General features: G+C 41.2%; 1 protein-coding gene across 2 annotated transcripts in view; it reads left to right on the forward strand.

Annotated features, from left to right (window-relative positions):
• The window catches only part of LOC126199331 (nonsense-mediated mRNA decay factor SMG5), a 305,533-nt gene that overhangs the window by 15,291 nt on the left and 263,128 nt on the right, over nucleotides 1–27,114 (forward strand). Inside the window, exon 2 of one of the 2 annotated variants that reach the window (XM_049936180.1) lies at nucleotides 10,332–10,557. In XM_049936180.1, coding sequence (XP_049792137.1) covers nucleotides 10,332–10,557 — 226 coding nt within the window. Of the gene's footprint in view, nucleotides 1–10,331; nucleotides 10,558–24,027; nucleotides 24,176–27,114 lie in introns of those variants that run through there. The other variant, XM_049936181.1, reaches the window with a different exon arrangement.

The following is a 27,114-nucleotide window of genomic DNA, read 5'->3' on the forward strand; positions in this document are numbered from 1 at the left end:
AAGGCAGTAAGGTGGAAGGAGTACATAGAAGGTCTGTACAAGGCTGTTGTACTTGATGGCAATGTTATAGAAATGGAAGGGGATGTAGGTGAAGATGAAATGGGAGATATGATACTGCGTGAAGAGTTTGACAGAGCACTGAAAGACCTAAGTCGAAACAAGGCCCCGGGAGTAGACAACATTTCATTAGAACTACTGATAGCCTTGGGAGAGCCAGCCCTGACAAAACTCTACCATCTGGTGAGCAAAATGTATGAGACAGGCGAAATACCCTCAGACTTCAAGAAGAATATAATAATTCCAATCCCAAAGGAAGCAGGTGTTGACTGATGTGAAAATTACCGAACTATCAATTTAATAAGTCACAGCTGCAAAATACTGACTCGAATTCTGTACAGATGAATGGAAAAACTTGTAGAAGCCGACCTCGGGGAAGATCAGTTTGGATTCCGTAGAAATATGGGAACACGTGAGGCAATACTGACCCTACGACTTATCTTAGAAGCTAGATTAAGAAAAGGCATACCTACGTTTCTAGCATTTGTAGACTTGGAAAAAGCTTTTGACAATGTTGACTGGAATACTCTCTTTCAAATTCTGAAGGTGGCAGGGGTAAAACACAAGGAGCGAAAGGCTATTTACAATTTGTACAGAAACCAGATGGCAGTTATAAGAGTCGAGGGGCATGAAAGGGAAGGGAGTGAGACAGGATTGTAGCCTATCCCCGATGTCTGTATACTGAGCAAGCAGTAAAGGAAACAAAAGAAAAATTAGAAGTAGGAATTAAAATCCAGGGAGAAAAAATAAAAACTTTTGACGTTTGCCGATGACTTTGTAATTCTGTCAGAGACAGCAAAGGATCTGGAAGAGCAGTTGAACAAAATGGACAGTGTCTTGAAAGGAGGATATAAGATGAGCATTGACAAAATAAAACAAGGATAGTGGAATGTAGTCGAATTAAATCGGGTGATGCTGAGGGAATTAGATTAAAGTAGTAAAGGAGTTTTGCTATTTAGGGAGCAAAATAACTGATGATGGTCGAAATAAAGAGGATATAAAACATAGACTGGTAATGGCAAGGAAAGCGTTTCTGAAGAAGTGAAATTTGTTAACATCAAGTGTAGATTTGTGTGTCAGGATGTCTTTTCTGAAAGTATTTGTATGGAGTGTAGCCATGTATGGAAGTGAAACATGGGCGATAAATAGAGAATAGAAGCTTTCGAAATGGGGTGCTACAGAAGAATGCTGAAGATTAGATGGGTAGATCACATAACTAATGAGGAGGTACTGAGTAGAATTGGGGAGAAGAGAAATTTGTGGCACAACTTGACTAGAAGAAGGGATCAGTTGGTAGGACATGTTCTGAGGCATCAAGGGATTTCCATTTTAGTATTGGAGGGCAGTGTGGAGGGAGACCAAGAGGTGAATACACTAAGCAAATTCAGAGGGATGTAGGTTGCAGTAGGTACTTGGAGATGAAGAAGCTTGCACAGGGTAGAGTATCATGGAGAGCTGCATCAAACCAGTGTCTGAACTGAAGACAATGACAGCAACAACAACATAATGGTTTCCTGATAGTGCCAGGCCAAAGGTCCTAAAATATCCATGCCACTTATCTCAAAGGCTTTGGTTGCCTCTGACAACTTGTGTAGTGGCACTTGCTGATGACTTAAACCTGCGTGTTGCACACATGTTTCACAATTTCTTACATACTGATCCACGTCTTGTTTCTGTGTCCTCCACCAATAACATCCAGCTACCCTCCAGTCTGTTGTCAACACCCTCCACACCCAGACAAAATTTGGATCATGTTCTTCCAGTAGCTCTTCCTGCAGCACAGTCGGCACTACTATGTGCGGCTCAAGCCTAGTTGTTCTACATAACCCATTGTGAACAGCGAACTGTGGCCATGTTGTGAATAACATGCAGTCTGTGTTGGAAGGTTGCACATACAGCCACTCAGCAGATCTACGATCCAGTGCCTGTATTATGCATGTGTTTCTGCAAAGCGCATCTGCATTACCGTGTTTTTTTAGCTGGTTTATGGATCACTTCAAAGTCAAACTTGCTGACTTTTAAAATCCATTGCATAAGTCTGTGTGATGGGACTTTTAAACCAAACAACCTTTCTGATTTTTCTCAGCCCTGTTCATTTGCCATTAACTATGAGCCACTTATACTTCTTGCCCTGTTCTTCTTGACTCTGAACACAACCTACTAAGGGGTTGTTAGCATCACACAATAAAATAAATTCCATTTTGTAATCTGGTAGGATCAACACAGATCTAGTTGTTAATGCCTCTTTCAGTTTTTCAAATGTGGCTTGACATTTTGCTGCCAATTGGAACTTCATACCCGTTCTCAGCAGACGTGTTAGTGTTCGTTCAATACCCACAAATCCTATCACAAATTTTCTATAGCAATTACAGCTAATCCTAAAAATGACTGTAATTCTTTACGTGTCTACGGTGCTATGAAACTTTGCACTAGGTATGTCAATCTGGGATCCGTTTTTGCACCGTCCTGGCTAATCATTTGTTGTAAGTATTCACTTCCTGTAAAGCAAAAGGAAACTTCTTATTGCTTAGAATGAGACATTTGGAACTTAATATCTTAAAAACTCCTTTTAACCATTGCACATGTTCCTTCATATCCTTTGAAAATATGATATCTTTAAGGTACACCATGCATTGTCACAGCTTCAAACCCCATAACAATCCATTCAGCAACTGTCGAAATGTGATGTGCATTTTTTAAACAAACAGCATTCATCGTTACTGTTGATGACCTCAAGAAACTATAAATGCAGTCTTTGGTCCTCTGGCATTACATCCAGTTGCTGCTATTTGCATGTATTGTAGAGAAGTATTTATACTGTCCCATGTTATCCATTGCTTCCTTGATATTCGGTAGTGGATAAGCATCTGTAATTGGTCGGCTATTGAAGTAGTGATAATCACAACAGAATCTATGTTTGTTTGTACAGTGTGATGAATTTTTGGGCAGTGTAATGACCGGTGCTCCCCGATCACAAAAACTGACAACGATTGGGCGAGCGGTTTGCTGACCACATGCCCCTCTGTATCTTCATCCAGCGATGTCAAGGGCTGAGGATGACACAGCGGTCAGTCGGTACAGTTGGCCCTTCAAGATCTTTTGCTGGTTAATATACTCTTCCATTATCAGTTGCAAATGACGGGGCTGTCTCAGTGGCGGTTGCTATGTAAGAACATGTGAGCACCCAACTTTTGACACATTGCAGATTTATTGGTTATTTTTCTTTGAATACTGTTAAACGTAACATAGATGCAGTAATCTGAAATACACAGCACTAAATCTACCACACTATACTACATTGCTACTCCAGTAGACTCTGCGCAACTTGAAACTTGATATCAGGGTCACGAGCACATCTTCAGTTGTGCACATTTTGAGCTTTTGTGCATGTGCAACTGGCATGACATAACTGCCTTATGGGTCAGATATGTACTGATTTGATGAACAACGTGCGTAGCTCTTGGCATGCACAGCTAGTCCTTACCACTCAACTACACATTTACATCAGTGCCACCAGGTGGTAGCATATTGATACAGACTTTTATCCCAATTCATTTGGCATAAATCTCACTAGATGGTAGTACAAGCCTTAGATATGCCAATTCACTCACTGTATAGTAAAATTAGATCAGACGTCAGTATATGTTATAGAAAAGCCTGTCGTTGGTTGAGAAAGTGATGAAGTCAAACAACTGTTACTAAAAGTGAAATTTAACAAAAAAGTGTACAACAAGTGTGTTTGGGATCCTGTACATTTGTCTGAAAAAATAAAAAAAGCACAAAAACTCTGACTTACACAAAAAAAAAGCGAAACGGGGAATAGCGAAAGGTTACACATTATTTTATTCTTGCTCTAAACTGTACTTGGGATTCATTATAAGTTTTATCGTAGGCCATCTATTGTAAACTGTTCTTAAAAACATTTGTTCTCTAATTATTAATTATTCTCTGGTTTCCACTGAAGAGTATCAATATTGTAAGCACTATGCTTTATGCTAACTGTGCACCATGATCATAGTGAGGATTTGTTATTGGGTATACCGTTCTTTTCTCACTTTGGGCTTCACCAGAGAAGCTTGTTTCCCTCACAGGCTTTGCTGGTGAAGCACCTCCTATTGTATCCGACGTGGTGGACCTGCCCTCACAGGGGTTGAGTGGTGGATGATAATACATCTGCCTCGCTTGAGGCGTACGGACAATGTAGAGGCTGGTCGTGTGGCCTCGCCCATTTACCGTTTGAGTGGACAAGGGGTCACCCCTTCAGCAGGGTTCGAGCAGGTGTAAGAGGAGATGGGTTTACTAGTTATTGGGAGCTCCAATGTTAGGTGTGTTATGGAGTCCCTTGGGCGCATGGCATTCAGCGCCAGAATATCAGTGTGCACTCTGTATGTCTGCTGGAACCCCTCATCCGAGATGTGGAGGAGGCCTTGCCTGCTGTTATCGAACATGCAGGATGCAGTTGTCTGCCAGTTGTGGCTCATGTCGGACCAATGACACCTATTGCTTGGGTTCTAAAGCCAGCCTCAGTTCATCCAGGCAGCTGGCAGAGGTGGTGAAGGCTGCAGACCTCACACCTGGGGTGCTAGTAGAGCTCGCAGTTTGCAGCATTGTTTCCAGAGTCGGTCATGGCCCTTGGTTTGGAGCTGAGTGGAGAGCTCAACTGAAGGCTTAGTTGAGTCTGTGATGCTCTTGGCTTCAGGTTTCTGGATCTGCTTTATTGGGTGGGGAGTTGTAGGACCCCCTTGACCTGATAGGTCAGGGGTGCACTACACAAAGAAAACAGCTACTCAGGTAGCAGAGTACTTGTGAATTGCACGTGTTTTTTTTTTTGAGGCTGGGCAGTAGTTTGAGTTCCTCTGATGAACACTCACCAGACAACTTGCATTCAGAGTAAAGATCCTTCAAGTGTAAAAAAAAAAAAAAAAAAAAAAAAAAAAAAAAAAAAAAAAAATATATATATATATATATATATATATATATATATATATATATATCAGTAAATTGTATTCGTAACAAAGTTCCCAAATTTTCTGTCCTCCAGGAAACTTCTTGCACTCAGCTTATTCTTGGGACTGAGACCTGACTGAAACCAAAAGTGGAAGGCTTTTGAGGTATTCAGTGATTCATGGAACATATATCGAAAAGACAGATTAGACATCATAGGAGGGGGTGTGTTCATTGCAGTTGACAATAATATTGTCTCTGTTTAGGTCGAATTTCAGTTTGATAGTGAAGCTCACAATAACTACCACCATCATACATTAGCAAAAGAACCCAAGAAAATTGTGGTCATACATAAAATCGCTAAGTGTGTTGAAGTTACCTATCCAGTCACTCATTGGCCAGACTGATACAGCAGTAGAAGATAGCAGAAGTAAAGCAGAAGTTTTAAATTTTGCATTTAAGAAATCGTTCATGCAGTAATTGTATAAATATAACGTCGTCTGACCATCCCACAGAATCCTGTATGGAGGACATATTAATAAGCACCCCAGCGTAGAGAAACGACTGAAAGAGTTGAAAGCAAATAAGGCTCCATATTTTGTTGGCATGCCAGTCCAGTTTTACGAAGAGAACTGTACAGCATTGTCCACTTGCTTCGCTTGCATTTATTGTGAATCCATTGCTGAGCACAAAGTGCCAACTGACTGGAAAAAGCTCCAGGTGATGCCTTTATGTAAGAATGGTGAAAGAATCCTTGAACATATTAGCTGTTCGAATACAATAAATTTCCTTGAGGGCTTCTGTCCACAAATCAGCACAGTTTTAGAAAGCATCACTCGCATGATATCCTGTGAACTATGAATGAAGTGCAACAGGCAGATTCCATAGTCCCACATTTCGGTAAAGCATTTGACACAGTGCCACACTGCCAACTGTTAATGAAGATACAAGTGTACAGACTAGATTCCGAAATACATTAGTGGCTCAAAGACTTCCTTGATGGTCAGTGTTCGGCAGGGACAGATGTATCGTCAAGAGTGCCCCAGGGAAGTGTGATAAGACTCCTGTTATTTTCTGTACACAGAAATGATCTAACAAGCAGGGAGGGCAAAAAGCTGCAGTTGCTTGCTGAGGATGCTATTGTGTACGGAAAGGTGTCAAAATTGAGAGACCATAGTAGGATACAAGATGACTTAGACCAAATTTCTAGTCAGTGTGGTGAGTGCAAACTAACTCTAAATGTAGAAAAATGTAAGCTAACACAAAAGAGTTGGAAAAACAAACCCATAATGTTCAAATACAGCGTTGGTACTGTGATGCCTTACACAGTCATGTCGATTAAATATCTAGGCCTAAGAGCAAAGTGAAATGGAACAAGCATGTAAGGATTGTAATGGGGGAAGGCACATGGCCGTTTAGGATTATCAGGAGAATTTTAGGAAAGTGAGGTTCACCTGTAAAGGACATCCAATATAGGACCCTAGTGTCACCCGTTGTTGAGAACTGTTAGAGTGATTGGGATTTGCACCAAGTCAGGTAAAAGGGAGACATCAAAGCAATTCAGAGGCAGGCTGCTACATTTGTTGTCAGTAGGTTCAAACAACACACAAGTCTTATTAAGATGCTTTGTGGACTCAGAAGTGGGAATCACTGAAGGGAAGGCGACATTCTTTTCAAGGAGCACAATTGAGAAAATTGAAAAAGGAACTTCTTCATGTTTTGTTTATATTGTCTGTTTCGACTTGAATGGGAAAAAGAATGATACAAAGAAAAAATGAAGCAAATGAAAATGTTCATACATGATTAAATTGTGTGACAAAGGAACAGAAATAAAAATTTACGTTTAAACAAATTAATTGAATAAAAATAATGATCATTAATTGAATAAAAATAATGATCAGAGAAATTTCAATGAAGATTTAAAAATTAACCCTTAACTACTATCGACCGTCTCTCAGACCGCTACAAATTTTGGTGTCGAGATATTTCTCACACCCCTGCAAAGCCAAATGGACTCTTCCGGGTACCTTCCTACTGGATGTCAAGCTACACGTGCCAGCAATCTTACATTGTTGCTGCCCTTTGTTCCGTAATTATTAGCCTTGAGAGGTCTTACAGACGTATCATAGTGTTTGTGTGCCACAATTTTGTTGCATGCTACTGTTTCTCCATGGCGGGGAAAGCTGGGCCTTCTGTGCAACGTGTGTTATGTGAGGCAGATGTGGACGTTCAAGATCGCCCCGTTGAATCTTCAGATGAAGACTTTGATGACAGCGATAATGACCCTGATATTGAGATATTTAGTGATCACGACACTAATTCAGAGCAGGAAACTGAAAGTGATGAAGATGTGACAACTGATGACGATGGAGCTTACTTCTTCGGTAAGAACAGATGTTTTCGATGGAGGAAAAAGCAGCCACCAGCTAACATAAGAACAAGGCAACACAACATCGTCTTGCAGCTTCCTGGACTGCGACCAATAGTGAAAAGTCTTGGAGAAAACCCTGCTGTTTTTGAGGTATGGAAACTGTTCTTTACACCAGATGTTCTAGACGAAATCATTTGATGGACAAATCTGAAAATATCTAAGCTTAGAGCACAGTATGCTAATGATCGCTTATCCTATCTAAAAGATGTTGGTGTTATTGTATTGAAGGCTCTAATTGGTCTATTAGTGTATTCAGCCATTTTCAAGTCGGGGAACGAGTCTGTTTACAGCTTGTTTGCAACCGATGGAACAGGCAGAGATGTTTTCAGATGCACTGTTAGCAAAGAAAGATTTCTGTTTTTATTGTCTGCATTACGATTTGACAATCCAGATGATTGGGTGGAAAGAAAGAAAATAGACAAATCAGCAGCAATTTCACAAATCTTTTTGCGTTTCATCGAAAACAGTCAACTTTGCTACTCTGTAGGTGCAACAGTGTGTATCGATCAAATGCTTGTTCCTTTTTGAGGAAGGCGTGAGTTTAGAATGCACATGCCAAACAAACCGGCAAAGTATGGCCTGAAAGTTCAGTGTTTGACTGACGCTCGTACAAATCACTTGTACAATGCATACACCTATTCTGGAAAAGGCAGCGACGGTCACACCCTTCACAGCCATGAGAAAGGTCACAGTGTTCCCACACAGGCTGTTCTTCGATTGGTGAAACCCATTGAAAAAAACAAGGCGAAATGTTACAGGTGATAACTGATACTCATCAGTAGAACTAGTCAATGAACTTTCAGAAAAAGGGTCTCACATACGTTGGTACGCTGAAAAAGAACAAAAAGGAGATCCCACAGAACTTCTTACCTAACAAGAAACGGGGTGTGAAGACATCTGTTTACGGTTTTACAGAAGAAATGACTCTGGTTTCCTTCGTGCCCAAGAAGTCCAAAGCGGTGATACTGATCTCTTCTATGCACCATTCAGTAAACAATGATCCTGAATCAGGAAAACCTGAGATCATCCTGTTTTATAACACAACAAAAGGTGGTGTGGACTGTCTCGACCAAAGGTGTGCAGCTTATTGGTCAAGTCGCCGGACAAGAAGATGGCCTTTGGCCATTTTCTTCACATTAGTGGCTGTTGCTTGTGGTGTAAACTGTTACGTGGTACATCAAGCTTTTCCAAAGACAGAGGTAATGACGAGATTGAGCTTCATGAAGACTCTAGCAAGAGACCTAGTTGAACCTCATATGAAGCGTAGAATTTCTATTGGACACTTGCCACCAGAGTTGAGTGGCACCATCAGAGGAATACTTCACTTACAAGATGAGCCTCAGACACCGAAAGAAGAATTCGAAAATCGAAAAACGTGTGCCTTTTGCCCTCCTCGTCTGAAGAGGAAAACAAGGTATCCTTGTCAACAGTGTGGTGTTCCAATTTGTTTGGAGTGTTCCAGGAAGATCTGCGTGAAGTGTTTGCAGGTGGAAATTGACTAAAATATGATTCAGTGGCACATGAGAAAAAGTATTTAGTTTTTACTTGAAATTTTAGAAGTAAAATCTGACAAAGTTTCTCCATTCATAGACTCATGGACTGAAATATTTGCTCTACATTGCAAAGATGAGTCGTAAAGTGAAAGCAGAGTTCGCACACAATTTATCCTATGTCAAGTTGGATTTTTCCGCCTAGTTATATAGCCAATTTGTAATATAATCCCTCTGATGGAAATCTGTGTGTGAGTAGAGAGCTAACTACTTGCTGTTATTTTCGTAACTCATAAAATAAAAATATACTCCTGATTTCACTTTGTTTTAATTGTCGAAGTGTTTAAAATACTGCATTGTTTTAAAAAAAATAAATTTTCTACAAAGGCCACCTCTAAGAAGTGTAATGAATGACAGGAAGTCAAGAAACTATATATATTTTGCAAAATTCTCGTTTGATATATAAAATATAAAAATGTGGTCTGTGAGACCTCTCCATAGTAATTGTGTTCCTGTGAATGACCATAGTAGTTAAGGGTTAAAAAAAAAAAATGCATCTGATGATATTCGAATCCCAAACCTCATGAATGTGAAGCTATCAATTACACCACACAACCTGTCTGTGTAATACATCTTTTTTAACAGTATTGAGCGTCACACAAAATTCTGAAATTTTTTTCATCATTTACTCGCAAACAAGGACCCACCAGGGTGAATGGCAGCAGGGTGCGATACCTGGGGTCTTAACCTACATCACCATGTACTTGGTTGTTTCAAAAAGTCGAGCCCACCAGTGGGGGCCTCTTCTTGTCGGAGACAGAGAGACTTACGCTGGATGGACTAATGGGGAGCTGCATCAAACCAGTCTTCAGAATGAAGACATAACAACAACAACAACAACAACAGCTTCTCCACTACTCTGCTAACATCTTAAAACATTTCAGTAATTCAGAATGCATGGTAACAGGTTCTCCTGTCACCTCATCTGCATTCTCCTCTACCAATGAATACATTAGATTATTTTATATTCGGAAAGCTCCTGATTTTCAGACTTTGTCTGTTGCCTGCACTATCTTTGGGCTGTAAAGTGTCACATTCATAATAGTCTCTTCTAAGTGAAAATATGTATTTATTTATTTTTCTTCTCCTTTCTTTAAATATTTTCCGCCCTCATATGCATTATTTTACCTTATCTCTGCCATGTCACCATTTTTTCTGCTCTTCAGAGGTGTAACAGATTCATCAGGCTAGATTATAAGTACATGATACCTGAAGGTTTGCTAATGTACTTGTCCATACTGAAATTTGTGTGTAGGTCCAATTTGGTTTTAATATGGGAGCTGTAGAATAATGAGAAATAAGTGGTGTTGCTGCCTTTCTATGCTTAATGTTAACCTGTTTTACTGCAGGACCGTTACGGAGGTAGCAAGGCAGCTGGATGATGGACGCAGCTTAGCAGAGGAGGTGGGTGATTTGTTTACATCAAGCCTACTGCTGAAGCAAAGCAGGCTGAAGGAATTGTGCGAGAGAATAATATTTGCACAGCCTTTGCAATATGGTCGCAAGACAGAAGAATTGTTATGGAGGAAAGGCTTTTATGAGGTCATCACTTCTGCCAAAAAATTAACGCCAAAGGTGTGTCTTCAACCATCATCGTTTATCCATTCTGTAATTTTTGTGTTAATGTGTTTGTTATCAACAGTGTAGGAAAAGATAGATTGCTACTTACCATAAAGATAACATGCTGAGTTGCAGGCAGGCACAATTAAAAGACACTTACACATAAGCTTTTGGCCTCAACCTTCATCGTAAAAAGAGAAACACACACCAGTTATTCACGCAAGCGAGCACACCTCACACACATATGACCGCCTACTCCGGCAGCTTGGCCCAGAATGCCTGCGCCCATCTGCAACTTAGCATATTATCTTTATGGTAAGTAGCAATCTCTCTCTTCCTCCATTGTTGATATTTCTACCTGGAATTTCCATTGTTTGAATATGTTTGTTATGTAATACCAGTACAGTGGTAAGTGAAAACCACCTTGGAACTTTGTTGACGCCTTGTATATCCATACTGTGCAAGCCATTGCGTAGTGTACGGAGGAAGGGTGGGGTACTTTGTACCATTGGTACTCATTCCTTTTCCTGTTCCACTCTGAGATGGAGTGAAGCTAAAAAAAAATTGCCTGTGTGCTTCTGTATCACTGCCAATTGGCATTATTTTATACAGTCATTTGAGATATGGGAGCTGTTTTGCACTCTTGTCATACATTTTGGTTCCCTAAAACGTGTTCAGTAGTGTTTTCCAAAAAGTTTGTCTTCTTCTTTCCAATGATTCCAATTCCTTAACACTTTTGTTCCAGTCGAACCAACTGGTAAAAAATTTAGCAGCATGCTTCTGAATTACTTCAATATCTTCCATTACTCCGACCTGATGGGGAACCCAGTTACTCAAGTGCATCTTGAGAATGAGTTGCAGAAGTATTTTGTATGTTTTCCAACTCATGAAGGCTTAATTAATTTCCAAGAATCATTCAGTGGCTCAAATAAGGATACACAGCTGGAAATTATCTTCAGCAGTTCCTATTATGTGGGAAGGGTGATGTGAAGTTTTATTCGGGCAAAATAGTTGTCATAAGGTTGGTAGCACCAGTTAAGGAAAGTACAGGAGCTAGGCTAGCTGATGCTTCTTCCCAATACTTTTTAATGTGCACTGCCTATAAAAAAAAGTGAAGCGTCAGGAAGACTACGTCGGATGTAAATGTGACTTTGTACCCATACATACCAACGGCAGTTACGTAAGTGATTAGAGTTGCAATTTTCTGTGTCGGGTAGAACAGCCAACAGAGTGTGTTAGTGTTGTTTGTGATCAGTGTTGTTACCATGCCTTGTAGGGTACATAAAGGTCGTTAACAGTGTCAGACATTGATTGATCACTATGACGAACACAGTGATGCTACATACTCGTGAGAGACAGCATTACCAGTGCGTGTCAGAGTTTGAAAGGGGCCTCATTGTGGGTCTTCATTTAGCTGGCTGGTAGAGTTGTGCAGTGCAGACTTGTGGGACGTTTGGATGTGGCAGCGGCTCGATATGTGACTGCATAGAAACATGAGGGTGGGTATACTATTTGTCGTGGTTCCAATTGACCATATCTAACCACCACAAGGTGGGAGCACTGTATTGTGCACCAAGTACATTGTATCCCCTTAATATCAATGCTTGCCATCCGAGAACAAGTAATGTAGTCCCTGCAACATTCTGTGTTATCACACACCTTTGGTCAGAGACTGGCAGCAGCCAGAAATTTTGGAATTACCATCCCATATGGCGGCTGCTGCTAACACCAAAACACAAGTGGCTGCATTTAGAGTGGTTGTGTCACTGAGAAATGTGGACTGCTGATAACTGGCATCACATAGTGTTCAGCAGTGAATAACGCTTCTGCACTTCTGTCAGATGACCATCATCAGCGAGTGTAGCAGCAGCCTGGGGAGATGCCTTATTCTTCCAATATTTTAGAGAGGCTCAGTGGTTTTACTCCTTGTGTCACAGTGTGGGGAACCATCAGGTGTGACCTTAGATCATAGCTGGTAGTGGCAATACTATGGCACATCAGACATCCAGCATCCTCATGTCTTTACTCTAACGCAACAGGATAATACTCGTCTGCACAGGGTATGTGTGTCTATGAACTGCTGGGATAGAGTACTCCTTTCCTTATTTTGTGGTAGTACAAAACAAGCTGCCCTTCTTTGAACTTCTTCGATGTCCTCCAAAAATCTTATCTGGTAGGGATACTATACATCACAGCAGTACACCAGAACAGAATCAACAAGCTTACAGAAGGCAGTCTATTTAGTAGATTTCTTGCACCTTTTTAGTGCTCTGCCAATAAAACACTTCTTTGATTCACCTTCCCCACATTTTCTGTGCGATGGTACTAATTTAAGGTGTTCGTAATTTTTTGACAACCAGTCTTGTGTGATTTGATGTGTACTTGTATTTTAACAGATTTCACTAGTTATGTGGAAGATCTCACACTGTTTGTTGTACGGGGTCAATTAGCAGTTTCACATCGTGCAGATATGTTGTCTACATTTTGCAGTTCATTTTGATCTTCTAATGACTTTACTATGCAGTAAATGACAGCATCATCTGCAAACAATCTCAGAGGACTGCTGCAATTGTATCCTAAATTGTTTACAAAAATTAAGAACAGCAGAGGGTCCATATTGCTTTCTTGATGAACCAGGTATAATTTTTGCACTACAATCTGTTCATCATAATAATTAACCTGATGTAAACGTTACACAATGTATTCTTCCACATTTGCTTGAATCTCATTGGATTTCGTTTCATGTGTAGCAGAAGCCAAGCTGTGACCAGTACAGTCTGGTACATTTTTTTTTTTTTAAGGATACATTTTATGCTGTGTTACACGCACATAGGCTGAACAATAATGTGCGGGACAACAGCTTTACAGGCGCATTAAACTTGGACAGCACTGGCTAACCAGCGGTCCAACTAACCGGCAATGATGTGAGCATTTGCAGTTCAGATGTAAAAAGAGACAGCAACGAAACAATGTAACTTTGAGTGTCATTTAATTTTTAAAGAGAATGAAATAATATTCGGCAAAACTCCAGCACTACCGCACGCTTCTTAGATGACTGGATGTGAAGTATAAAATTCTCTCATTCTCATCTGACATATTCTAATTACAAACAAGAGTGATGAAAATTTAAACACAGGGTAATTTTTCTGAATGAGCTGATACAAAAGCATACTGCAGGGATTTCACCGTACTGTTGAATACTGAAGCCGCTGAAGCTGTTAATTACAGTCAGCTGCCTGGTAATCTCTTAGCTCTTTTCTTATCCAAATCTGAGAAATACATTTCAGTTCTGGAACTGCCATCTGCTACGTTGATAATGAATCGATCAACAACAGACTCTATAAAACCACCCAGGCACTGCATTTTCTCCTCCTCTTTTATGATGTCGTGTTCTATATCCTGCCAGCGTATGGCAGTGACACATGAAAAAGCTGTGTGCATTAGTCCCAGTACGTCTGGCAGCTTAACGGCGTTGTTTTTTCTCGGGCCAAATCCCTTAACTTGGCTCCACATGAGTTCTGTTGGGTTCATATTGTAAAGCTACAGTGGAAAATGTAAAAATGCAGCATTTGTATGGTGTGATCTACGCTGTGAAAATGATTGTTTTCGTATTTCTTCGACACATATCTACATCTGTGGTGTAAAATAATGGTTTTTCTTTTTTGCCTTCAAAATTTAATTGTTATGTTTTCTTAATGTAAGCAACCTTTATTAGCAGTCTTTCATAAAATATCAATAATTGAGAATTTATATTTGAAATGAAAACAGGAATAGCACATGCAATATGTAATTAAAAACAAGAAGACATGCATTATTCATAAAAAAATGATGATGAATTTTACAGTTATGAGGTGTAGGTATTTCAAATTGAATGAGAAAAAACTTTGACACAGGTGAGGCTTGAACCAGTGAACCGTGAACTTCCCTTGGTTACCAGTTTGTTACGCTACCAATTGCGCTATGCATCCCATTTGTATTTGTGTCAGAATTGTATATAATAAAGTCTCTCGAAAACTTCAAAGCCAGTTATCTCTGTAATATTATGAGAGATGTTAAGAACAACCTATTTCTCAGCACTTTTTAACCGTGTTCTGCTACAGAGCAGGAAGCAGCCTCAACCATTTTCATACTCCACATTAACAGTGCGACAATCGGAGCACAACACTGCAGAGGCTGTGGCTGTACACGATCTTTGACATAAAAACTACGTAGCCAAAGCATGATTAAGAAAAACGTTGATAGCTGTTAACACATTTGAAATTATTTAAGTTTAATTTAATGTAACTTAGTAATAATATATTGTTGTGACTCGCCGATCATTCAAAGCACCGCCGCGCAATTACACGCGTCCTCTGTGCGGCGCTGTATGCCAGCCATGCAGCAGCTGCACCACCTAAGCGGCCAGCCGAGCAACGGCCGTTAGACTGGGACTCAGTGCTCATTCGAATGCTAACGTGTACACATGTCTTGCTTGTCAACTTACTCTGTGACTTATATGTGTTGTGTTGTTCTGAAATATATGTGTTAAACTTGACGTTATAACAATTGGTGACGAGGATGGGATTTTTCCTTTTCACCGTTGACCCACAGGTTTCCATGGCTTCTGTCGAGCAACTATTGCAAAATCTCCTTGAACAGCAAACGCTTCCAACAGCGGCGATTCGCGATTTTGACGCGGCGTCAAATGCGGGGCGTTTCTCGTCGTTGGCTATACCTCCTTTTCCTCCTTATGACGAGACGGCGGAAGACTGGTCTGATTATGAAAAACGTCTTCGACAGCACTTCTTGGCATTTCATATCACGGACGAACAACCATATAAGTCTCTGTTCTTCTCCTGGATTTCACCTTAAATGTATCGGTTGTTGTCGCAATTGGCTCCTTTGAAGGATCCTGCGTCTTTGTCCTTTCCTGAAATGTGCTCACTTCTGTCTGTCTATTTTCAAAAGCAAACGCATGTGGTAGCCTCTCGTGTTGCTTTTTATCGTTGTCAAAAACAGCCACATCAATCCTATCGCGCTTGGGCTGCTGAACTTCACGGCCTCAGTCGAAAGTGTCAATTTGTTACCGACGTTCACAAAGAATCCTATGCCGATGCCATGGTACGGGATGCGCCTGACAAAGAAGTTCGACAACGTGCCCTTCAGTTGGCAAATCCGACTCTAGATGAAGTTCTCTCCATTGCGCAGTCTTTTGAAATTTCTCGCGCCGCTGGGGCGCAAATAGAGGTGTGGGGTGATGTAGGGGAAATACAACCTCTGCGCGCTGTTGACGACGAGTGCGGCACGTCCCCGCCAGCCGACGTGGCCGCAGTGCGCTCCCAAGCGCAGCCTTGGCCTAGCCGTAAACAACCCGCTAAGAAACTGCAGCAAAACCCCCGGCAACTTCCTTCATGTCCGCGGTGTTTTACGAAACATTCACGCGAGGATTGTCCCCAACGTTGGGCTGTGTGTCACAATTGCAAAAAGAAAGGTCATGTAAATTTTTTCGGGCTCGGCCCATGCCTGTGGCCCTTCGTGATCGGGTAAAACGGGAGTTGGATCGTCTCACTACTTCAGGGGTCTTGCTTCCTGTCACTTCCAGTTAGTGGTCCTCTCCTGTCGTTGTCATTGCTAAGCCAAATGGTGATATTCGTCTCTGTGGCGATTTCAAAGCCACCGTAAATGCTCAATGCCTAATCGACACTTACCCTATGCCCCGTCCTGAAGAACTGTTCACTAAACTTGCTGGATGCCAGTATTTTTCTAAAATTGACCTGTCAGAAGCTTATCATCAACTTCCTCTCGACGCTGCTTCCCGGCAGTTTCTGGTCCTTAACACGCCTTTCGGCCTCTATCAATACCAAAGCTTGCCATTTGGGGTTGCTAGCGCCCCTGCTCTCTTTCAGCGATTCTTGGAACAATTATTGCTCCCTGTCCCTGGGTGTATCAATTACATGGACGACATTGTTGTCACTGGCTCCACCACTGAAGAACATCTTCAAAATCTCCGCACACTTTTTCATGTCTTACAGACTGCCAGTCTTAAGTGTAATCTTCAGAAATCACAATTTTTTCAGGCATCTATCATGTACTTGGGGTTTCAACTCTCTCGGGATGGTATTCGTCCGCTTCAGCAAACAGTCGCTGCGATCGATGCCCTTCTTCGCCCTACATCTGTTAAGGAACTGCAGGCCTTCTTGGGGAAAATAGCATACTATCACAAGTTTTTACCGTTTGCGGCTTCGGTGGCTCAGCCGTTGCATCGCCTGTTGCAGAAAAACATGCCTTTTCACTGGTCCGTGTCATGCGATGCGGCTTTCCGGAAATTGAAGACTATGCTGAAACAGGCCCCGTGCCTGGCTACTTATCGACCTGGCCATCTTGTTCTTGCCACAGACGCCTCTCAATACGGGGTCGGTGCAGTCCTTGCGCACCGTTTTTCTAACGGTTCGGAACAACCCATTGCTTATGCCTCCAAAACGCTCACGGATGCCCAACAAAAGTATTCTCAAATTGAAAAAGAAGCTTTGGCCATTATTTATGCTCTTCATAAGTTTGGTGTTTTTCTCTATTGCTCAAAATTTCATCTTGTTACGGATCACAAACCACTTGTTTCCTTGTTTCATCCATCATCGTCACTTCCCCACAAGGCTGCACACCGCCTCCAGCGTTGGGCTCTTTACTTTTCTCGTTTCAATTATGAGATTCATTTCCGGCCAACGGCTCAACATGCAAATGCTGATGCTCTGTCTCGCCTTCCCATGGGTCCTGATCTGGCATTCAATAGGGACTAACTTTTGTGTTTCCACCTGGATGTTGCCGAGCAGCGGGTTGTGGACGGGTTCCCCATCACTGGGAACAGGCTGGCGGCTGCTACGGGTTCTGCCCTACCCTCTCCCGGGTTTTACGCTGTATTCAGAAGGGTTTGCCAGATCGCCCGTCCGCTAAGACTTCTGATCCGTTGTGGAACTACTACGCTTTGCGCTACCGCCTCACGGCTAGGGATGGTGTTATCCTCCTTTCCACTGACAATGCTTTGCCGCGTGTTGTGATACCTGCGTCTTTGCGTGCTTCGGTCTTGCGCCTCCTTCACCAAGGGCACTGGGGTGTGTCTCTCACAAAATCTCTGGTGCGCCGTCATGTGTACTGGCCTGGCATCAACTCTGAAATAGCACACATGGTCGCTGCCTGCGGCCCTTGTGCGTCACAGGCCGCTGCCCCGAAGTCATCTTTGTCACCGTGGCCTTCGCCTGAGAAGCCCTGGGAGCGCATTCATGCTGACTTTGCAGGACCCTTTTTAGGTACTTATTGGCTCCTCGTAATTGACACCTACTCTAACTTTCCTTTCATTGTCCGTTGCACGTCACCTACCACCGCGGCAACCACCAGTGCTCTCGCCCGCATTTTTTCTTTGGGAAGCCTCCCCTCTACTCTTGTTACTGATAATGGTCCGCAATTTGCCTCTTCCGAATTTGCGGATTTTTGTGCTCGTCACGGCGTTATGCATGTTACGGCCCCGCCGTTCCATCCACAATCAAACGGTGAGGCTGAACGACTGGTCCGCACATTTAAGGCTCAGATGCGGAAACTTCTGACTTCTTCTGCTGCTGATGATGCGCTTCTCCGGTTTCTGGCGTCTTACCGTTTCACCCCCATGGGCGACCACAGCCCGGCTGAGCTCTTACATGGCCGACAGCCCTGCACGCTACTTCATCTTCTGCGACCTTCCACCTCACGGCCGCGGGTGCCTTCACTTGGCCAGTTCACTGCTGATGACCTCGTCTGGGTACGGGGATATGGCAGGCAGCCAAAATGGAGCCCGGGCCGCATCTTACGACACCGTGGCAGACACCTGTATGAAATCCAGACGGACACGGGTGTTGCAGTGCGTCATTCGGACCAGCTTCGGCCTCGTGTGCCGGCAACGCCTGTTCGTAATGCCGCTACACCACCTTCAGCTCTACCTGACGCTCGGGATCTTGGCATCTCTCAATACTCACAACGCAGCCCTCTCACCATCATCGCGATGCCAGCACAAGAACAGACGCCACCAGGAGACATGCCCATGCAGGAACTGGATGACCATCCTCTGTCAGAGCAAGTCTACTCGCTTCCTCCTCCAACGGACGCCGACACATCGCCCATGTCTCCTGTCATATCAACTGGACTTGCTGCAACGGGCAGATTGGTGCATGGGGCCCCAGCAGATTCGACCCCTACGTCTCCTGTCATCTTGACCCGTTATCATCGGGGACACTTCCGTCCGTACGGGAAGCTTCCTCCTCGAGACTTTACGGCGAGTCAAACAACGCCTATGGACATTAGCTATCTCCAGGACACCTCCATCAGGACCAGTGCAACAAAAAGGGGGTGGGGAGGGGGGGGGAAGTGTTGTGACTCGCCGATCATTCAAAGCGCCGCCTTGCAATTACGCGCGTCCTCTATGTGCAGCGCTGTCTGCCAGCCACGCAGCAGCTGCGCCACCTAAGCGGCCAGCCGAGCAACGGCCGCTAGACTGGGACTCAGTGCTCATTCGAATGTTAACGTGTACACATGTCTTGCTTGTCAACTTACTCTGTGACTTATGTGTGTTGTGTCGTTCTGAAATATATGTGTTAAACTTGACGTTATAACATATATCTAATACATAAGTAGAGCCTACTTTCAAGAGCGTTACAACACCACTCTACTTGTGCTACAGCTTCTGACCAATCATCGCATTTGTGTTTGTTTGGATCAGGTTTATTCTTATGATGAATGGAGTATAGATGAATTCTCGTCACGTAATAGCCACTATGACCTTACTGACAGTAAATCATGAATCCAGTTGCACAGCTGAGACAATATTCCATAGGTGTGCAAATTGATTATAAGCTACATGTAAGGAACAGTATCAAAACCCTTTTTGGAAGTCTAGATGTACGGAATCGACATGAGACCTCCCTGTTTATAGCACCCATTACTTCGCATGAATAAAGAGCCAGTTGTCTTTCACAAAAATTATATTCTCTGAATCCTTGCTGATTGGGTGTTAATAGATTGTGTACTTTGAGACATTTCACAACCAAAACCAGATGTACTTGGACACAATGTTATACAAAATAGGCTCATGTTTTGTCTGTAGATTGCTGTTTTTATTTCAAAATGACAAGTTTTAGGCAATATCTCCCACCTTCAAATCTGTTGAACAGTAGAAATAAATTACAATTGGGTTCTATTCCTGTGTTTGCAATATTACAAAGCTCAAGCTTTTTTCTACCTGATTACAATACAGAAGTTGTATGACCTGCCATACCTCGATAAAAATTTTTTGAGCTTCCACCTGCATCAAACGGTACTTTCAATCAAGTACTCCTTGGCCAATGTTAAGTGGTGACTGTCATCTGGATGAACAGTGAAAAAATTGACATGTATTGTGCTGTAGCGAGCTCCAGTGACATCACAAAGGGAGCAGCAACCAGAAGAAGGAAATTGCCACTTGACAATGGCCAAGAAGTTCTCTTCCAAAAACTTGTGGATTTTAAACTAATTGGCGCAGCAGGAAGCTAGAGAGAATTTTATTAGTATACATCACTGTGATATCGTGCATTTCTATATGACATATCTTAAAATGGAAAATCCAGGAAGGGGTATAACAGTATCATGAAAAGGGTAGTTGCTACTCACCATATAGCAGACATGCTGAGTCACAGATAAGCACAACAAAGGCTGTCACATTATAAGCTTTCGGTCAACAAGTCCTTTGCCCTTTGTCAAAAATACACACACACACACACACACACACACACACACACACAAACACACCTCTCACACACGACTGCTGTCTCTGGCAGCTGAAGCCCTGCCAGAGACTGCAGCTGTGTGTGTGTGTGTGTGTGTGTGTGTGTGTGTGTGTGTGTCATTTATTTTTGACAAAGGCCTGGTTGGCCGAAAGCTTATATTGTGACTGTCTCTTTGTTGTGCCCATCTGCGACTCAGTATCTCCACTGTATGGTGAATAGCACCTATCCTTTTCGTAATAGTGCCATATCTTGTAGTTAGAGAATAGCCAATCTTAAGGGAAGTTATCAGTTGCTCTGTCATATACGAAAGACTTAATTGTGTGCTGTATTTGTTGGTGTAGAATGCATGTAGTGTTAAAAGAGTGCCTTTTACAGGTAATTGCAGGTTTAAAGTATAATACTGAAATAATAATATATAAATCATTCCAAAGAATTATACAGAAAACATTAATGAGGATTTACAAACACATTTTATTAAAGGGAAAAATTTAAAAAAAAGTCTGTGTTCTCTTCTCTTTCAAGTAGACCATTGTAGAAGTAGCTGCATAAGTGCCAGCCTGAATGTAGTTTCACGCTGCAGTTTTCCCTATTGTGTCAATTCCAACGCTGTCAGCGGATGGCGGACTGCCACAGCGGGCATATGGCAGAGCTTCTCATACTACCCCAATACCGTGAGATGACATGGCTTCAAAAATTTCACAACAGAGTATTTAGCAGACATCCCATTGGTCCCTGAAGTTCCTTTTTTTTTAAGTACCAAAAAGGTACTTTTTAAAAATTTGATCCCGAAAGTCCTTTTCTTTTAATTTTAATAACCCCAGTGAAGCTTAATTGAGGCATCTTTCATATTACAACTGGCCTTAACTTTTTTTTCCCCAGAATTTTGGTTTCTTTCAGCTCCAGCGCGTAAAGTAAATCCCCTGTTGAGGGAACCATAGGGAGTAATGGTAGGAGGACATTGATGGTCATGGGGCAAGGAAACATATGGGGAGATAGTGCTGCTGTGCAGTGCCAGCTACTTTTGTGTGACATACTCTCCATTTTTTTTTACCGTCAGATATCCATCAGAGACAGAACGTGTGGCTAGCCACTGAGAAATGTGCTACTGATTTCGGTTGTGATCAGGAACATTCAATACTGCAGTACTGCGTCATTCTCGATCACTGTATGTGCCAGTTGTGCCACACTGAATTTCGTAGTTGTGCCACAACCATTATATTAGCAAAAAAATTACAGCACTTTGGAAAGCTGCTGGAAAAGTAGGTTGTTAGCTGTGGCTATGAAAGATTATGATAATCACAATCAAAAGAATTAATTGGTATAGTAATTACTTTTGGATTAGCATTGTGTCATAAGATATTTTTTTAACGATTAGGAGTAAAGATGAGATTTGCATATGACATGTTATGTGAGTACTTTTCCCCAAGTTTAGTGGTGTAATGCCAGGAAAATAATTGAAAATAAAGTTAACAAATAATTTTGAACTTGTAGCTCACAGACAATGTGAGATACTGCAGATTTAAAAACATAATTTTTTCCAGGAATTCTTACACTGTATGAGAACCCTTAAGAGCAGGGATCTTTGAACTTTTAAAACTGTTCTTTTTGTCAGCCCACACCATACTGAAAATTGAATCGATAAGATAAGCTGTGATGTATCACAAGACTTGGACTAAAATGATGAATCACTTGCACTTAACAGTGTTATACTGGAGAGCGGTAGTGCTGTAACAACAAATGGCAGTTGTTAAGTTGGTGTTCATAGGACTTAGTAAATGCACTAAAAACAAATTTTAATATCCACCTATTTGCAGAATCATCTGTTCATGCAGTTAATGAAAGTGAATTTAAGTTAACAAACCAAATCATAAATTTTAACTATTCAAAGTGGGTGACATTTGGGCTTCTCTCATTGCAGTGAAAGCTTCTGTAGGTGTAATAACACCATAGTACATTTACATTGTGTAGTAATTGTCAAATGGTGGTTGCAAGTGAGATCAACAAAACGGATAGGATATACATTTTCATGGAAAAAAAGTTAATAAAATTTCAGAATATGGCTGAGAGTCAGTCAGCGACTCTTCATTTACAATTTTCATGTGTACTGTACAGTCTCACTAAGACTGTCATTCTAGTTCTGTCATCCTAGTTCTGTCATCCTAATTCTGTTAGGGAGAATTTACTAGACTGTTTGTACATAATTGAAATGCTCAACATGTTTAATTTAATTTGATATTCAGTCTTACAAATAAGCTCCAAATTAGAACGTAAACTTTGTAAAATATCCCACTGTAACAAAAGTTGTAAAAGCAATTTTGTTTGTCTTATGGTAGTGCTTCAGTAGAAAGAGGATTTTATCTTTGTGGACATGTTTTAATGAGTGATCAGGTAAACATGAGTAAACAAGGTTTGAATTTGAGGTTCAACATTTTTTCTGGTATGAAATTGTACAACCATCAGGCCCACTTGCATCCTGTTACTGTTGGCTAGAACTGCATACGAAAGCTACTTAGAAGAAGAAGAAGGAAAAAAAAAAAAAAAAAATGTTGAGCATTCGGAAAAAGTACAGAAAAGCTGAAGGTTAAAGGTGCTACTGATTTGAAAGAATTGTCAAAAACTTTATTGCAGAAAAATAAGGAAAAGGAAATCCAAGGAAAAGCTGCTAATCAAGTGCTTGAAGAAGCCACTAAGTGCATTGAAGAAGGAATTAAATGTAAAGATTATAAAGAAATCTCTCCAGCCCAAGGTATGCTAGCTGGAGTTAAAAAAATTGGAAGTGGAGAAGCCAAAAAATCAGATCCATTTCAGAAGACATTAAATGAAAAACAAGGAAATCATCATCCTGCAGTAAGAAAGAGTAAACTGTACCTTTGTAATTGACCAAATCTCTTATATTTAAAGACAATGGTGATACTAAGACTATTTAATTTTGATTTATAATTTTAGTTTCTATTTGATTCACAGTTCTAGTATTACAATATATAAAAAATGATAAAAAATTAAATAAAATAGTAAATGAGATAGAAGTTGTACTCCGTCAAAGTGACTATTTAAAATAGTTACTTTCTTACATTACCTACTTGCAAATGGTCTAATACTTTTGTTGTGTAGACATTCTCCCACTCAACACTGGCTGAAGCCAGCAGCTGTGATAATGGTTTTCTAATTAAAAACAGCCTTGATTGCTATTTATTTATGTACTGCCAACATGTTTCACCCTTTTTGGTCATCTTCAGAACAGTAGTTACGTGTGCTGATGTGTATAAATGAAACTATGAAGTCAAAATATTCAAACCCTAAGACTATGCTATGTGTATATATTATTCTGAAGATGCCTCAGAAAGATGAACATCACATTAGCAATAAAGAATTAAAGTACAATGAAGAGTGTACTGTATTTGCAAATTTTTGTTCTTTCTTTTTTATGTAATCTCTCATCTGGCTCATTTGGTAGGATTGTCCATTAAAAAGAAATTTATTGATGTCTTGTCTTTCATTTCTCTGTTGATCCCTCAAAAATTCATTAGGTCCACCCCCCCTTTTTTTTTTTAAACAAAGGTCCTTTGAGTCCCTATTTATTGTTAGATTTATGCTAAAAACACTGTAATACAATAATTACTTTGTGCAAAGTCACTTTGTTCATTCAGCAGGTGTCCCAGAGTTTTTAGCTGGTGGGTGTAAACCTCACGAGCATAAACTTCAAGTTCCTAGCTGGTGGGTGTAAACCTCACGAGCATAAACTTCAAGTTCCTCTGGCAATTTCGAATAAAAACATTTTGGAGCTCTGTGTAGTATCGCCGTAGTAGTTCTCTTGCTGTACAAAGGTCATGTTTGCACCCCAAAAGCTGCCACGATGATATTTATACTGGAATGTAAGTGAAACTGTAGTATATGACAGTGAAACTGGTAGTTCCATTAAGATTAGTTCCCCTGTAACTACGAGATGCAGTAAGTTATACAACTTTTATATTATAATTAGATAAAAAAAATTAGCTCTGTAATATTGTAAACACATGATTGAAACACAGTTGTAATTTATTTATATTGCTCATCAGATCAGAAGCTGTGTGACATCATTTGAAACTGGTAAGTTTGAAATAAAATAGCCTTCGACAGACAGAAAAAGCCTGTTGCATGTTCCACAGTGTCAGAACACAGTAAATGTGCCAAAATTGTACTACAGATCAATGTGAATTATGTGGGTCTGTAATGCAGGGGATTTCTTCTCTTACCTTTCTTGGCCCCCCATGAACCATGGACCTTGCCGTTGGTGGGGAGGCTTGCGTGCCTCAGCGATACAGATGGCCGTACCGTAGGTGCAACCACAACGGAGGGGTATCTGTGAGAGGCCAGACAAACATGTGGTTCCTGAAGAGGGGCAGCAGCCTTTTCAGTAGTTGCAGGGGCAACAGTCTGGATGATTGACTGATCTGGCCTTGTAACATTAACCAAAACGGCCTTGCTGTGCTGGTACTGCGAACGGCTGAAAGCAAGGGGAAACTACAGCCGTAATTTTTCCCGAGGACATGCAGCTCTACTGTATGATTAAATGATGATGGCGTCCTCTTGGGTAAAATATTCCGGAGGTAAAATAGTCCCCCATTCGGATCTCCGGGCGGGGACTACTCAAGAGGACGTCGTTATCAGGAGAAAGAAAACTGGCGTTCTGCGGATCGGAGCGTGGAATGTCAGATCACTTAATCGGGCAGGTAGATTAGAAAATTTGAAAAGGGAAATGGATAGGTTAAAGTTAGATATAGTGGGAATTAGTGAAGTTCGGTGGCAGGAGGAACAAGACTTTTGGTCAGGTGATTACTGGGTTATAAATACAAAATCAAATTGTGGTAATGCAGGAGTAGGTTTAATAATGAATAAAAAAATAGGAGTGCGGGTTAGCTACTACAAACAGCATAGTGAACGCATTATTGTGGCCAAGATAGACACAAAGCCCATGCCTACTACAGTAGTACAAGTTTATATGCCAACTAGCTCTGCAGATGATGAAGAAATAGATGAAATGTATGACGAGATAAAAGAAATTATTCAGGTAGTGAAGGGAGACGAAAATTTAATAGTCATGGGTGACTGGAATTCATCAGTAGGAAAAGGGAGAGAAGGAAACATAGTAGGTGAATATGGATTGGGGGGAAGGAATGAAAGAGGAAGCCGCCTTGTAGAATTTTGCACAGAGCATAGCTTAATCATAGCTAACACTTGGTTCAAGAATCATGAAAGGAGGCTGTATACATGGAAGAAGCCTGGAGATACTGACAGGTTTCAGATAGATTATATAATGGTAAGACAGAGATTTAGGAACCAGGTTTTAAATTGTAAGACATTTCCTGGGGCAGATGTGGATTCTGACCACAATCTATTGGTTATGAACTGTAGATTGAAACTGAAGAAACTGCAAAAAGGTGGGAATTTAAGGAGATGGGACCTGGATAAACTGAAAGAACCAGAGGTTGTAGAGAGTTTCAGGGAGAGCATAAGGGAACAATTGACAGGAATGGGGGAAAGAAATACAGTAGAAGAAGAATGGGTAGCTCTGAGGGATGAAGTGGTGAAGGCAGCAGACGATCAAGTAGGTAAAAAGACGAGGGCTAATAGAAATCCTTGGGTAACACAAGAAATATTGAATTTAATTGATGAAAGGAGAAAATATAAAAATGCAGTAAATGAAGCAGGCAAAAAGGAATACAAACGTCTCAAAAATGAGATCGACAGGAAGTGCAAAATGGCTAAGCAGGGATGGCTAGAGGACAAATGTAAGGATGTAGAGGCTTGTCTCACTAGGGGTAAGATAGATACTGCCTACAGGAAAATTAAAGAGTTCTTTGGAGAGAAGAGAACCACTTGTATGAATATCAAGAGCTCAGATGGCAACCCAGTTCTAAGCAAAGAAGGGAAGGCAGAAAGGTGGAAGGAGTATATAGAGGGTTTATACAAGGGCGATGTACTTGAGGACAATATTATGGAAATGGAAGAGGATGTAGATGAAGATGAAATGGGAGATAAGATACTGCGTGAAGAGTTTGACAGAGCACTGAAAGACCTGAGTCGAAACAAGGCCCCGGGAGTAGACAACATTCCATTAGAACTACTGATGGCCTTGGGAGAGCCAGTCAGGACAAAACTCTACCATCTGGTGAGCAAGATGTATGAGACAGGCGAAATACCCTCAGACTTCAAGAAGAATATAATAATTCCAATCCCAAAGAAAGCAGGTGTTGACAGATGTGAAAATTACCGAACTATCAGTTTAATAAGTCACAGCTGCAAAATACTAACGCGAATTATTTACAGACGAATGGAAAAACTGGTAGAAGCGGACCTCGGGGAAGATCAGTTTGGATTCCGTAGAAATGTTGGAACACGTGAGGCAATACTGACCTTACGACTTATCTTGGAAGAAAGATTAAGAAAAGGCAAACCTACGTTTCTAGCATTTGTAGACTTAGAGAAAGCTTTTGACAATGTCGACTGGAATACTCTCTTTCAAATTCTGAAGGTGGCAGGGGTAAAATACAGGGAGCGAAAGGCTATTTACAATTTGTACAGAAACCAGATGGCAGTTATAAGAGTCGAGGGACAAGAAAGGGAAGCAGTGGTTGGGAAAGGAGTGAGACAGGGTTGTAGCCTCTCCCCGATGTTATTCAATCTGTATATTGAGCAAGCAGTAAAGGAAACAAAAGAAAAATTCGGAGTAGGTATTAAAATTCATGGAGAAGAAGTAAAAACTTTGAGGTTCGCCGATGACATTGTAATTCTGTCAGAGACAGCAAAGGACTTGGAAGAGCAGTTGAACAGA

Source organism: Schistocerca nitens, chromosome 8 (genome assembly GCF_023898315.1).
Source record: "Schistocerca nitens isolate TAMUIC-IGC-003100 chromosome 8, iqSchNite1.1, whole genome shotgun sequence".
Taxonomy (NCBI): Eukaryota; Metazoa; Arthropoda; class Insecta; order Orthoptera; family Acrididae; genus Schistocerca; species Schistocerca nitens.